The 14584-nt window shown below is 43.4% G+C and overlaps 1 protein-coding gene across 4 annotated transcripts in view; it reads right to left on the bottom strand.

Annotated features, from left to right (window-relative positions):
* The window catches only part of myo10l3 (myosin X, like 3), an 81222-nt gene that overhangs the window by 3403 nt on the left and 63235 nt on the right, over positions 1 to 14584 (bottom strand). For 2 of the 4 annotated variants that reach the window (XM_080786392.1, XM_080786390.1), the window contains exons 24-38: positions 14348 to 14381; positions 13347 to 14198; positions 11058 to 11181; positions 8609 to 8852; positions 8351 to 8446; positions 8058 to 8151; positions 6256 to 6311; positions 6005 to 6147; positions 4657 to 4851; positions 3811 to 3968; positions 3061 to 3184; positions 2542 to 2839; positions 2069 to 2276; positions 1673 to 1806; positions 10 to 133 (exon numbers count right to left, since the gene is read on the bottom strand). In XM_080786392.1, the coding sequence (XP_080642518.1) occupies positions 10 to 133; positions 1673 to 1806; positions 2069 to 2276; positions 2542 to 2839; positions 3061 to 3184; positions 3811 to 3968; positions 4657 to 4851; positions 6005 to 6147; positions 6256 to 6311; positions 8058 to 8151; positions 8351 to 8446; positions 8609 to 8852; positions 11058 to 11181; positions 13347 to 14198; positions 14348 to 14381 (2884 nt within the window). Of the gene's footprint in view, positions 1 to 9; positions 134 to 1672; positions 1807 to 2068; positions 2277 to 2541; positions 2840 to 3060; positions 3185 to 3810; positions 3969 to 4656; positions 4852 to 6004; positions 6148 to 6255; positions 6312 to 8057; positions 8152 to 8350; positions 8447 to 8608; positions 8853 to 11057; positions 11182 to 13346; positions 14202 to 14347; positions 14382 to 14584 lie in introns of all 4 variants that reach the window. The other 2 variants (XM_080786391.1, XM_080786389.1) reach the window with 1 other exon arrangement.

Genomic DNA, 14584 nt, shown 5'->3' on the forward strand with positions numbered 1-14584 from the left:
GACCCTCACCTGCTCAAACATGAACGCAAACTCCACCCCTTCCTTGGGCATGCTCTCCACATCTAGGAAGCAGTAGAGTTTGAAGTAGAGTTTCCATTGGCCCTCATCCTCCACTTCCTCACTGCCAGCCATCCTAGTGGGGCAATACAGGGTAACAAATTGGTCAGCTGCGCATTATTTGTTTTGAGTGATGTGCTTTTATTCTCCCTTTGTTGGTAGCTGATCATTCTAACTCTTGACATCAAAATAGCAAGGTGTGATTGTGCAGTGATACAGCCAAATAAGGTATAGAGTGAAATAGTTCCAAAAGGCCCTGGGGTGCTATTTCATTTTGACAGCAGCACAGTTCTGACATAACTGCAAAATGAGTGTGATTAGATTGGATATAAATTAGTTTTCTCTTGCAAATTTAAATGTATGAGAGACCTGCTAAATAAAGAATTACCAAAATCTTCTCCAAGTCAATTATGTATTTTGTTCTGGCAGTAGTGGATATACAGTAGCCCCCCAAAAAAGCTAAAACTGTGATGACCATCTGGTGTGTAGGCGGGGGTAGTGTTTTTGTGCATTTTTGGTATGCTTTACCAGAATAGTGACATAGACATTTGAGACCTTGCTTTTAAATAAACAGCACCTTGAAGCTGTAAGCCCTTGTGATGGTCATGCTGTGTTCGCAGAACTTCGCACCAGCAGAAACAAACCAACAGGCTGCAAGTCATTATCAATGCAAGCTAGCGACATGAAACTACAAAGTGCTGCTCGATACTCGCTGTGTGGCACGCTACAAGTCAAAGTTGAGCTGTTCCTCACACCTACGTCCAGTGGTGTCAAGCTCGTAGAACGCAGTACTACACCGTGGTACCAAAAATCTGCGATGTGCAAGCGCAGGTACGGAATGGAACAGTGCACGTGTGTGCATGCTAGAACGCGTCCCCCTAGATTCAAGAGAAGATGGCGACACACCTAACCTCAGGTCACCATGACTTTCCAAGACACGCCAAGTACCCAGTGATCTATTTACTGGTGGTGGGCGGGCCCCATATTTTCATGCCGTGTCAAGTACCATGCCCAAATCAAATGGAGCTACTACTTTGCATAACAAAAGGTTCAACTATTTATCTGAACGCACGTTGTCATACACGGTAAGCAGCACAGCATTATGGCTCCAGTAGGCTACTGCTTCTGTGGTGTTCTGCACGCAGCAATAATGCCTCCTCCACCATCAAAGAGATTCGTCCAAAGCAAACTTTTTAGTTTTGCAACTGCAGGCAGGCAGCGCAGTAAAGAAGTTTGTCTGATTATTTTATGTCTACTTTTGTGTTTGTGTGTCTAAAACTCTAATGCACAAAACTTGTGCGCAAGCAGAGCGTGCAAGTACTGCCGACTTCTACAAACTTACTGTAGCATCTCTTTACCTGAGACATGCTTTACACATGCCAATGGCCATATACCAACCTTGAAACGTACCCTAGCTATGTCACCATCAACAACCAATAATGCCCTTCTAATCCCGACATACGCTTACATACCCTCCTATCGGGGTTGTTTATGTTTATGTCAGAGGTCTGCCTGTCTGTCCGCCCGGCCGGCCGGCCCTCCCATTTCTAAATTTTAGTATAGGACAAAGGAAGGTAATGTACCCCATGAGGTCAACACAGTATGTATCACATACCTCTCAAATTTGGCCAGAACATCAGCCACGATAACCCTGCTCTCAACAGCTCTGTCGATTGTGTTATGTTCAAACAGGGCAAACATGTTCCTGCTGTCCTCCATGGCCAGGCCTCGAATTAGCTTCTCCACCACCTGGACAGAGTGCAGAAGGCTGTCAGTCACCACAGCATTTTCACCTCATAGGGTTTGCCGTTCATGTGCAGAAACAAAATGTCTGGTGGTATTTTAGGTGCACGACAAAGTAGGTTATTATTAGTTAACAAAAAAACAAAAAAACAAAAAAAAAACGAAATGAAAAATCCAAAACTATTATACAGAACCCCCAACCAGAAACACACATACAATCTGGTAGAAGTGCACCATCATTAATAGTTTGACTATATAGCCTGCCTACCTCTCCTGCAGTGGTGTGTGAGTTGATGGAGATCTTGCATGAGCCTCCTCCATGGCAGTAGACTGTTGTGGTCATTTCCTGTCTGGTAAGCAGTGCCACAATTTCCTCCTGTGAGGGAACATACTCCCTGGCCTTGGTCTTCTTCAGAGACTCACCAATAAAGTGGGAGAACATCTCGATCTCTGTGCCAGGGTACAGCTCCTTAATCCTTTGGAAACATCCATTGGTACAAAGAGTTTTCAGAAAAGACGCTACACATAAACAAACTGTTATGTTTATACACTTCTATCTATGCAGGTGTGCTGATTCCATTTCTATTTAGCTACAGTGTTCATATTATTATCTTCCTATCTGTGGATAGCAAACATGCATCAAGAGTCCACAGGTATTTTATCTTGGAATGGAAAAGGTGAATTGCGGAAGTATAGATTAAGTTCTGATTGTAACAATAAGGCAATGAGAGTGCTAAATACCTTTTGAGGTGAAATTTGAGGTAGCGCAAAATGCTTCTGCTGGGTAGGAAGGTGCAGCTCATGCAGGTGAGGAGGTGCCAGTGGGAACGGTTAGACGGACTGTTGGGCTGAGGGACGTGATTGCTCTGTTTGATCAGCTGACAGTAGACCTCGTCTCTCAGTGGCCGCAGGTCTTGGCAGGTCTGCAGGATGCCCTGGATGATTGGCACCGGGTCTGACACTGCCTCCATCTCCTGCAGCGAGTTGAAGATCTTCACAGCCTCATCCTGCAGGCTGGCATAGCCCTTCTCCTTTTGCACTGACAGAGTAAAGAGAACAAGATGTGGTCAGAGGAAGAGAGAGAGGCAGTAGAACCAACAAAGAAAATGTTTTTTCTTTTTCCTTTGATGGCCCCAAGTCTTTTTGCCAGCTAACGAGATAAGGTGCCTCAGTCAGTACCTCTATTTTGTCAGATCCTGTAATAAAAACAACAGTAATAGCTTGGAAATAGTATTGTAGCTGCAAAGCCAAGACACTCACAGTGGACACTGACATCTCCATATGGCAGAGGTAGTAGAGGCGAGTGCAAAGGATGCTGGGTGTATCTCAGGATGGGGTTCCTCCAGTATGTCTGCTCCACAGCCTCCACATTCAGACTGCTCTCCTGGACAGACAGAACACCACATTAAACCCAGAGTAAAGACATGCGTCTACCACTGGAGCATTTTGTTTAAACACGTACTGTAGGTAACATCGATTTGTGACACAGATATACATTCAAAGACAGATATCACTGCAGCAACTTCAGAAACCAGTGTGTGAGGAAAACATGCTGAGAAAATAAACAAAGATTATAAAAGAATAGCACCCCATAGCAACTCACGTACAACTCAACTCAAGTACCTCACTTTACTACTGTGTGTGTCCCTGGTAAAGGCTTGCATGGCAGAGAAATTAATTAGTGTTATTCTGAAGTCAATATTAATGTCATATATATATATATATATTTATTCTTAAAAAAATCTTTTATTAAATATATGTAATGTATGCTGAAATTATTTGTTAAATCAATGCCCACAGTGGTACAATCTTATTATTACCACAATACAATATATAAATATAAATATTAGAATAAAGCATAAAATCTGAACAGGCAGAAGATTAACTGTCTCCTCAATATTATGGCTACAGTACTATACTCATTGAGTCCAAAATAAATAGTAAACAATAAACATGATATTACTGATAGTCACAGTGAAGAATGTGCTTGCAAAGTAATTTCTCTTATACCTTGATGTCCCTGATGAGTTGCTGGGTGGGAGTTTCGATGGGAACCTTGCTGTCAATAGCCCCTTGTATGGCAGATGCCCACCTCATGGCTTCATTTAACATTTTGGTGTAGAGACGATATGAGTGTTTACGTCCATGGACTATTATATTCCAGTAACCTAGGTGCACAATACAAGAAAGAAAAATATATAGTTTTATCCGCTATTGTAGCAACGATGTCGTGCAAAAGTAGCTGATCCACAAAAAGAAAACTTCGCCTATAATGACATGCCCATTATAGAGCGCTGCAGTCAACTCGGATCATCAGTCAACTCGGATCGTGACAAATCATGACAATGAACACAATGTTTTGGGCCGATCAAATAATTTATAAGACGAAAAACAAAACAAATAGTGTTGTCTCCTGACTTTCTTTTCTTCTTTCTAATGATTTGATCGGCCCAAAACATTGTGTTCATTGTCATGATTTGTTACGATCCGAGTTGGCTTTGTCCGCGGCGTAACCGTCTTTAAATAAATTATATTAGAAGTGCCGATGGGATGATGCATGGGGTTTTCATTTCCTGGGTCACTCGTTTTTATGAAAGGGGGAGGGACTGCGGCGCTCTATAGGGATGCCAGGTTGAAAGTTGTTAAAGAAAAGCATCTTCGTTCACTTCAGAAGTAATCTTTGGGTATTTAACATACACATCTGTGAAATTCATCCATGCAATAGTCCTACAGTTTCCCTCAACAGTTATGAGATATTATACAATCCATGTTCACACTCACTCAAACACTCAAGGATGTTCACAAACAAGAATTCAAGAGCTCAAGGTGGGATGAGACATTGATGTTTGAACTGACCAGTGTCCTTGAAGATCTTTTCATCTGGCTGAACCACAGAGCAGAGGCTGTTGAGGACCAGGGTTCCTAGCTTACAGGCACTGCGCTCTGACGACTTATAATAGTCTAGCGAATTACTGGTTAGGACAAACCAGCGCTTCTTCAACTTCAGAGACGTGATCTTGGCTCCTGACTTGATCTCTTTATGTAGCCAGCCTAAGAAAGGTGGAGAACAAATAACCACCCAGACATATTACAAAAACATATGTAATCTTAGAAGATGTTTCCCATCTCTCAAACAAAACAAACATTACTAACTACTTATTCCCATGTCTACACAGTAAGATCCAGACCGTTAATTTAGCTCTAAAGGTCTCATTTTTCAGCAAAATGCGTCCAGTCTGCAAGGACCATAAGAGTAAGCTATTGTATCCTCTTTTTATTTTAAGATAAATGTGAGAGAGGGGAAACATGCAAGACATGACAGGTCCTCATGTGTGTGGTCAGTGCATTAACTAGTTCCTGCGCTACCAGGCATCGCTGATGTATCCTGTAAGACAGGGGCTCTCAAGCAGGGGTTTGTGAGCCCCTAGGTGTTACTTAACGGTACCGCAAGGGGTTTGAAAATGTGTGAAGAAAATAGGATTACATACAAACATATGCGTTGTATATACATTATATGTGGTGGTAATGACTTTTAAAATTGTGAGACCTAGAAATGTAGTGAACTACAGTATTACAACTCTGTTTCACTTTAGACTCATCTAAAGTGAAACAGAATTGTTCACTACGTTTCTAATCTATCTGTTTAAAACTGCAATTAAAAAATGTATTCCTATTGATAGGAATAAGGGTTACTTCAATTGGTCCTTTGAGACAGAAGGGCTTCAGTCAGTACTCAGAAGAGAATCAAGATTGAAGGGGCACACTAGGGGCACATTAGTCTATACTTTCTATGATGCTTGCATATTGGCATGCCCTTGGCGGTGGACACACTCATTCATTTGTTTGGTGCAGCTGTGTTGTTTACTAGTCTGCCATGTTTTTAATCTGCTGTAGTTTTTTATCTGAAGTGGAAAACAAACTACAAAATCAGCTTGGGGTGTTGTGCCACTTTAAGCACTCCTGCTGTAAGACACTGCTTTTCAAAGTGGTGGCCACCAGGGGGAGCACAATCTATGTAAAGTGCTTTGGATAATAGGCTAAATGCACCATTTACCATTTAATACTGTCAACATGGAATCCCTATTTGGGGCATTTCATTGTTGTAAATAAATTCATAAAAAATAACCGAGCTTGTAGAGCATTCATTTCCACAAATTTCACTCTATACTCCATGGAGTAAAAAATAGTTTTTCTGTGGACTGACCCCTCACAAGGAATTCCTGCCCATCAATCCTGGCATCTCCTTTAGGTTTCTGCAGCAGGCCAATCCAGTGGTGCATCTCCTCAGGCATGTCTGCGTTGCAGTGGATCACCCGGTTGGCAGTAATGATGACAAATGAGTTGGGTCTGGTAAAAGAAAGCGCCGTTGATTATGCCTGTTAAAAATGCAGTCTCTGGTTCCTGCTATGACATGTATTCATCAGATAAGAGTTAAACCTGTGGGCCATTTCTCACCTGTCAGGGTTATCCGATGCACAGACAGAATCAATCAGGCCAACATCCAGTGTGCCCTGAAGAAACACAGGATTTCTTAAGTCTTATAACATCAATAGACCCGTGGGTACGGTGGGTTAATAACTTAATATCTAACATACAGTATACACTATACAGCCTTGACCACTTGATCTGACGTTGCACACAGGAATTGACCATTCCGTTATGCAACGCCCTTTCTTCAATTTAACAAATTGCACACTGTTTATTACATTTATTAGTGAATTAGTTTTTCACATTGAGTTATAATGGGAAGATCGAAGATTCCCATTCAAGTATTTTTAATTGGAGACTGTACGTGCTATATTTACAAAACTTGGAGAGGAGGTTTATAATAATTATGAAAATGAATTGAAAAATAATTATTACATCAGTCATTGGTGCTATAACTTATTTTTCCCTATAACTCTTGAACCGTAAGTCGTAAAATCAAAATGTTGGGTCATGACGCATCTCCATGCCCAGATTTGTAATTTTCTTCAAATCACACTTTTTGCTCTTCCACCTACAGATTTTGTCCAAATCTCACAAAAAACGGTACACATGATCTCCGGACCTATCCGATTAAAACACCACAGGCAGAATTTTGATAGTCCGCATTGTTTGGGAGTGGGAGGGGCCTATTTCACAAAAAATGTCACAAATCACAAACGGAATGTCCAATCCACCCCCATTTTTATTTTTTTTATCAAATGTGGGTTTGTTACAAAAACATTTTTTAGGGGATAAATCCCCCCCAAATTGCTTACACATGATCACAGGGGTGACCCACACTGTACATCATTTGGTGTTAAAATATTTGAACGGGTAAGGACTAGTTGTCTTAATCTAAATATACTTTTCATGGTTCTTTTCAAGCCAATCACGTTAGATGGTTGTCCCTCGTTGAGCAACATGGTTATGCCAGAATGGACTGAGCATCATAGGAAACGGTCTCTAATTATATCTTTACAGTGTTGCTCTGCAGGGTCTCGCCATCTACAAGAGGGTGTGTGTGTGTGTGTGTGTGTGTGTGTGTGTGTGTGTGTGTGTGTGTGTGTGTGAGCGTGCGTGTGTGTGTGTGTGTGTGTGTGTGTGTGTGTGTGTGTATGAGCCCCTTTGATATCCAATATAAAGTCTTGTTCTAATGGAAGTCCATTGGGCTCTCATCGGGCTTTAACCTTGCCCAAAATGGAGTCATATGTCAAGGATATGTCATCATAGACGACTGACTGACATCACAGGCTCGTCATATGAAGTCCGAGATCCAAATTTGAGACACAACGTTGAGTTGAGCAATAGTCGGCTATTATATATGCGTCCAAAACCGGGTTATAACTGGTCGAAAAGTGAAAGTTCCTTTGCGGTCTAGGCTTAGCTAAGACATTGATTAGCTGTTATTTTAAGCATCTATATATGGACCAAAGTTGTTTCAACGTCTAACCTAAGCCTAGACCGCTAAAAAACATTCCCTTTTAGATCAGTTATAACCCTGGTTTACTATGGCCATTTAGACGCATTTTAAACGTCTAATAGCCCGAGAAATGCTCAGTAGTTCCAAATCGTCCCAAAGCAGTTCTCCCCACCCATCTGGCACTCTTATCCCCACCCATCTGGCACTCTAAGCAGGTTTAAATGAATACTCAAGAAGTCTCATAAAAACGGCTTGACCCAGGGCTGTTCATCATTCTACAGTTGTATGCTTTTTTTTATTATTATTATTAAAGCTGAAAAGGAATATGTGGCTGGGGCCCATGCAGTAATGAGGTAAAACAGAAACTAACCACTGCATTCTTGGGGTTGGCCTGTTCATGGTGCATCTCCATTAGCTGCTCTGGGCTGGCGCTGTGGACTCCACTCAGCACATTGAACCAACCACTGGAAAGGGTCAGAGAGAGTTCACAATGAAGAGGACCACACAATGCAGTTCCCTGGGTGACCACATGAGGGAACTTGATTTCTATGCATTATGTCTATGTGGAGGCCATGACAAAGACAACTGCTCACATGGCAATAGACAATAAGTTGTCTATCCTACAGTCGTTGGTCTAGCATTAGATTTGTACATGTCAAATACCTGGCATCCTCTGGGGACTCAGCATAGATGTGGTAGGTCCTTTCCTCAGTAACAACGTTCAGTGCGTTCTCCTTCTCATGGTTATCCACTATCTGTCTGCAGGTAATAAAAGAGTACATCATATTTTAGTAATATAGCGTGTGAACATACTTCAGCAATTCAAAGTAAATACATTCTAGTGTGAATTCAACAAAAGGAGCGGTTGAACAAGAACACCGATGTTGGCGTTATTCACAAGTGGGAGGTGTAGGCTCTTACTTGGCCGAACGGATGTCAATCGTCCCCTTCAGCTTCTCTTCGCTGTCGTTCTCAAAGTACATGAGCTTGTTCTCCCGCAAGACAAACCAGCGCATCTTCCAGTTGCGACGCGACAAGGTGGACATGCCTCCTCCTTTCTTGTACAGCCAGCCGGATTTCACAGAGTCCTGCTTGGCCCTGAACCACATGAAGGTGTCGTCCTTCAGCACGCACCAGCGGCGACGCCAAGGGATCATCAAGCCACCTGAGTGGAGGGATGGAAGGGAGGACAGGACAGAGGGACGGGGGGAAAGAGGAAAAGATTAAAAAAAAGAGTATCAGAATTAGTTGTCCTATTTAGTTGGGTACTACCAGAATACAAATAAGTTGTATTCAACTTTCAACCAAAGTTCATGTTTTAGGTTGGGGGGGGGGGCATTTGAACAAGTGGCTAAATAAATATGTCTTCTTCTCCCCCAGGAAATGACATGTGGCCACAACATTTTTAGGGCAGAAAGATCACTGTTGACAACCTAAAATGAAATGAAACTTAACGGACCACTATATTTGGTCCTCACTAATGTTCATGATAAAATGCCACAAATTATTTCTACTCGGTCTGTGTCTCATGGGAGAGCTGTGGGCAGCTCAGAAATCCTACACAAGAAATTGTGGCATTTTATCATGAACATTAGTAGGTTGAAAAGTGGTCCTTCATTAAACCCTATATTTATTTTCTCAAAAATAGCTGATCTACAAGCTCACAGCAACAGCTCGTAGATGAGTTATTTTCTCCCAGAACAGGGACGTTATATAGGGTTGACGTGGTTAAATAAACACTGAGCATTGTAGAGCGGAGTGGACGGACGCCCTGCCGTGTTCAGCTGTGCATGAATCATGTGCATGCCTGCTGGGCAGTGACTTGGCAAAGCGCAGTGGTGGAAAAAGTACTCACATTTCGTACTTAAGTAAAAGTATCAATTCTGCAATGTAGAACTATTACTACTACTGCTACTACTACTACTACTATCCATTACAAGTAAAAGTATGGTAAGCTAAAGTTACTTGAGTAAAAGTATTGGTATCAAAATGTACTTAAAGTACCAAAGTATGTCCCATTTCACAAGTTCAAATGTATACAAATCTTTTGAAAATAGCCAAAATATATATAGGGCAGAAGTGAGTAATGCATGTTTCGTATTAATAATCAAAAGCTACAACGTACAAAGTAACTAGTAGTGCAATATTTGGATTTGAGATTCAGTGGAGCATAGAAGATTAGAAGTAAAAGTATTGGAAATTGGAAATACTTGAGAAAAGTACAAAGACCTCAAAATTGTACTTGCACAGTACGTAAGTAAATGTACTTAGTTACTGCTTTACACCACTTGGCAAAGCGACTCACCCTTCATGTGAGTCTCCCAACTCCCACGATACCTTCGACAGGTTAGCCTCTGGACATTCTTAAAGCACAGCTCAAGACGTACTTCTACACTCTTGCTTTTAGTTGATCTTTTAAATTCTTCGTTGTTATTCATGTCCTCACTGTATTGAATTACTGCTATTATTTTAATGTTGTTTTCTGCCTTGCTTTTCTTTTTTTCTCCATCACTCTGAAAAGCACTTTGAGCTGCATTTCATGTCATGAAAGGTGCTATACAAATAAAGTTTTATTATTATTACTAGACCTGTACGACGTGCCCGTCGGCCACCGGCCTACTTGAGAATGATGCAACTTGGGAACCTAATAATACCCGTTGTCAACTTGTCATAGCACCCGTTTTAACTATCTGTCTGTGTCCCTTTTGTGCCCATACTGTATATGGAGATCTCTGTATCTGTCTGTCTGCCTGTGCCCGAAGAGTGCAAAATGACTGTGAAAAGTGTAGTGGTTAAGTAATCAATTTGCAGGTGTGGGGTTGCCATGGCAATCAATTGGCCGAGGCAGAGGCTGGGAATTGCACAGGTGAAGGGACAGGTGATTAGGCCCACTGGCAGAGCCTGAGCAGAGCCTTTTGTGGTGGTTCTGGAGAACCGTGGGTCCGACCGACTCCCTGCTGGGGGAACTGCAAGTATGGAGGCCCACTGACTCACCCTTCATGTAGAGGTAGCTGTGGAAGTATGGAGGCCCACTGACTCACCCTTCATGTAGAGGTAGCTGTGGAAGTATGGAGGCCCACTGACTCACCCTTCATGTAGAGGTAGCTGTGGAAGTATGGAGGCCCACTGACTCACCCTTCATGTAGAGGTAGCTGTGGAAGTATGGAGGCCCACTGACTCACCCTTCATGTAGAGGTAGCTGTGGAAGTATGGAGGCCCACTGACTCACCCTTCATGTAGAGGTAGCTGTGGAAGTATGGAGGCCCACTGACTCACCCTTCATGTAGAGGTAGCTGTGGAAGTATGGAGGCCCACTGACTCACCCTTCATGTAGAGGTAGCTGTGGAAGTATGGAGGCCCACTGACTCACCCTTCATGTAGAGGTAGCTGTGGAAGTATGGAGGCCCGCTGCCATTCAGCATGTTGACCCTCCCGTTGGACACCTCCTCGTCCGTGTCAACGTAACCATCGTTCTCCTCGTCACTGTCAATGAACTGGGAGGTCGATATTTTTCACAGTTAATTAAAGCATACATGGAATACTGATATATTATTGATTCCAGCTGTTAAAATTCCAAACATGATCCGCTTTAATTACTTAATTGCTATATTAGTAGTATTGTACTAGTATTCAAATATCGTTGTCCATTTTATGTCTAATTCAAAAATAGCAAAAAATAATAATTCAGGATTCCAATTAAAGAAATAGCAAAAATAGCAGATCTACTAGCTCGTTTTGAGCTTGTAGATCTGCTATGTTTTACATGAATTTACGAAAGAAGATAAGAGGTTTCTGCCTGACAGTGTATGCAATGTGGCCCTCTGGAGTGAGTGTGGAAATATAGTGTCCCTCAGTGAGTGTGGAAATATAGTGTCCCTCAGTGAGTGTGGAAATATAGTGTCCCTCAGTGAGTGTGGAAATATAGTGTCCCTCAGTGAGTGTGGAAATATAGTGTCCCTCAGTGAGTGTGGAAATATAGTGTCCCTCAGTGAGTGTGGAAATATAGTGTCCCTCAGTGAGTGTGGAAATATAGTGTCCCTCAGTGAGTGTGGAAATAGTGTCCCTCAGTGAGTGTGGAAATATAGTGGCCCTCTGGAGTGAGTGTTGAAATATTGTGGCCATCTGGAGTGAGTGTGGAAATATAGTGTCCCTCAGTGAGTGTGGAAATATAGTGTCCCTCAGTGAGTGTGGAAATATAGTGTCCCTCAGTGAGTGTGGAAATATAGTGGCCCTCTGGAGTGAGTGTTGAAATATTGTGGCCATCTGGAGTGAGTGTGAAAATATAGTGGCCCTCTGGAGTGAGTGTGGAAATATAGTGGCCCTCTGGAGTGAGTGTTGAAATATTGTGGCCCTCTGGAGTGAGTGTGGAAATATTGTGGCCCTCTGGAGTGAGTGTGGAAATATAGTGGCCCTCTGGAGGGAGTGTGGAAATATAGTGGCCCTCTGGAGTGAGTGTGGAAATATTGTGGCCCTCTGGAGTGAGTGTGGAAATATAGTGGCCCTCTGGAGTGAGTGTGGAAATATAGTGGCCCTCTGGAGTGAGTGTGGAAATATAGTGGCCCTCTGGAGTGAATGTGAAAATATAGTGGCCCTCTGGAGTGAATGTGAAAATATAGTGGCCATCTCCATCATCAAAGCTGCCCTGAATTAAAGTATTTAATGAGAAATGATGTAGTATTATCGGCCATCTTCACACAGAGGACATTTTGCTCCGATGTCATACTTGGTGGGAATACCCTCCCCATATCTCCTGACTCTGATGTAAGGGTAAATGGCCGCTGTGTGAATATGGGATGGATCCATTTCTGTTGTGACTGCTTAGTGCTTAGATTTCTTTCCTTTTTGTGCAAGAGTATGTTTATTTCCAAAACTATCACTCACTGTTGAGCCATCAAGGAGTGCATGTCAAGATTGAACAAGTAAATTTGCTTCCTGTCAAGGGAGTCAACAACTTCATTCTGCAACTCCTGCACTCACTACTTACAGTTCATCAGTGCCCTGAAACTGTCTACCACCACCTCCACTCCTGACAGCCTCTCCTAGGTCATCACACTTTCTTTTTGACTCAGAGCCAGCCTAATCTTCAAAGAAACACATACACACGCAGGCACGCACGCAGGCACACACGCAGGTACGCATGCACGCACGCACACACGCGAGCACGCACGCACTCTGTCATTTTGCTGAACTGACAGTGTTTGGACCAAGTTCCCTGCTTGACTGGCAGTATCTGGGAACAGATTCACATGCACGCCGGCAGAGCCAACAAAATCATTGCTACAGTATTCCACTGACTCCAACATGAGCCGAGTGTCGCTACGAGTTAAGGGGAAAGTAAAGCTTCACCGTGTGTGCTGTATATGGTGTCAAGAGGTGCTTATGTAATGAATGTGCATTAGGCTAATATGTCCAGAGGAAATTGAGGAGTGTGTCAGACTTATGTGTCTAAACCACAACTGAAGTCAGACTGACAAGTGGACAATTATGTAAGAAAGTAGTAAGAAAAGGTTTCCAACTTTCCATGCGGTTTCCATTCATAGAATTTTACATCCAACTCAATACAGAGTAAATGGATTGACATGACTGTATTCTGGTGAATTCTGAGATTTTGTCAGTGATTGAAATTCTAATCGGTTCTAATCGATTCCACAAATCTCACCGAGTCAGAGCTGCCTCTGAATGAGTCCAGACTGTTCTGGGTGCAGGACGATTTCCTCAAAACCTCGTCATCCGTGGCATGGCCGTCGTTGGTGCTGGCCCCCGAGCTCCCCTGCGCCTCCTCGTACTCATCCTGGTCATAGTCTGACTCCACCGTGTCTGGTACAAGGCTGTATGGCGGCTCTTCACTCACAGGCTCGACATCAGATCCCCTGCTGGCCCTCAGGTACGGATGACTGTCTCCATTGAGGACGGGAGAGGGAGGAATAGGAACTTGGCAAATGGAGGGGGGAGTTGAGGTGTGGTTAGGCATCGGAGTGTGCATAGGTCCATTCAACATGACCGGGGAGACCTTTGCCGGAGCACAGGCGGACGAGGGATAGGCGGGAGGGGCAACTCGCCCTTCCGTGAAGGCAGGCGTTGGAGAGGGAATATTTTGGAATATTTCCCTGTCTACGGGCAATGGGGCTGAGGGAGGCAATGCTGGCAGAGGGATGCATTCATCCTCTGCATGGAAACCCTCATCCACCTCCTCCTCGGCCAGCGGGGCGGTGGTGGATTCCGTCGGGTCGTGGAGGTTCTCCTCGCTGGAGAGGGACGGCTCCAGGCCGCCAAAGTCCAGGAGGTCAAGAAACTCTGTGGCCACACGCGACGCCTCCTTCTCTAGCCGGTAGATCTCGGCGTCCCGCCTCTGGCGGAGCTCCTCTCGTCCATCGTCCCCCAGCAGGGACACTCCATCCTCTTGCTGCTTCTGCAGCCGCTCAATCTCCCTCTCCAGGCGGAGGATCTCATCCATCTGACGGCTCTCCTCCTCAGAGGATTGGCCCGGTCCAGGGCTGCGGGACAGCTCCCTCTGCTTAGGGGGAGTATATATTAGTATATCTTCATGACCACTAGGCCAGGTCTGATTTCAGTTTAATCTCCAATAATACAATGTGTACAATGAGATGTATACCGGTACATGGAATTTGAACATTTTATAGATGTTGAAAATGGTCTTACCTTCTGGCAGGCACCATTCACCACCAGTGAGTTCCTACAAAGAAAATACAAAGACAAGCATTTTCCATGAAATACCACTGCATGCTATATAAATGAAATAACATCCTGAATGTTAATGTAACTCTCTGAGTATACAATGTCCCCTTCACAAGTAATCTCTCAAGACAGATTCCACTAACAGCGGAATTGATCAGCACCACTGCCTTAAACATGTAATGTTGTTGTTAGTAGGAATAA

The sequence above is a fragment of the Protomyctophum bolini genome (genome assembly GCF_963924005.1).
Source record: "Protomyctophum bolini genome assembly, chromosome: 16".
Classification (NCBI taxonomy): domain Eukaryota; kingdom Metazoa; phylum Chordata; class Actinopteri; order Myctophiformes; family Myctophidae; genus Protomyctophum; species Protomyctophum bolini.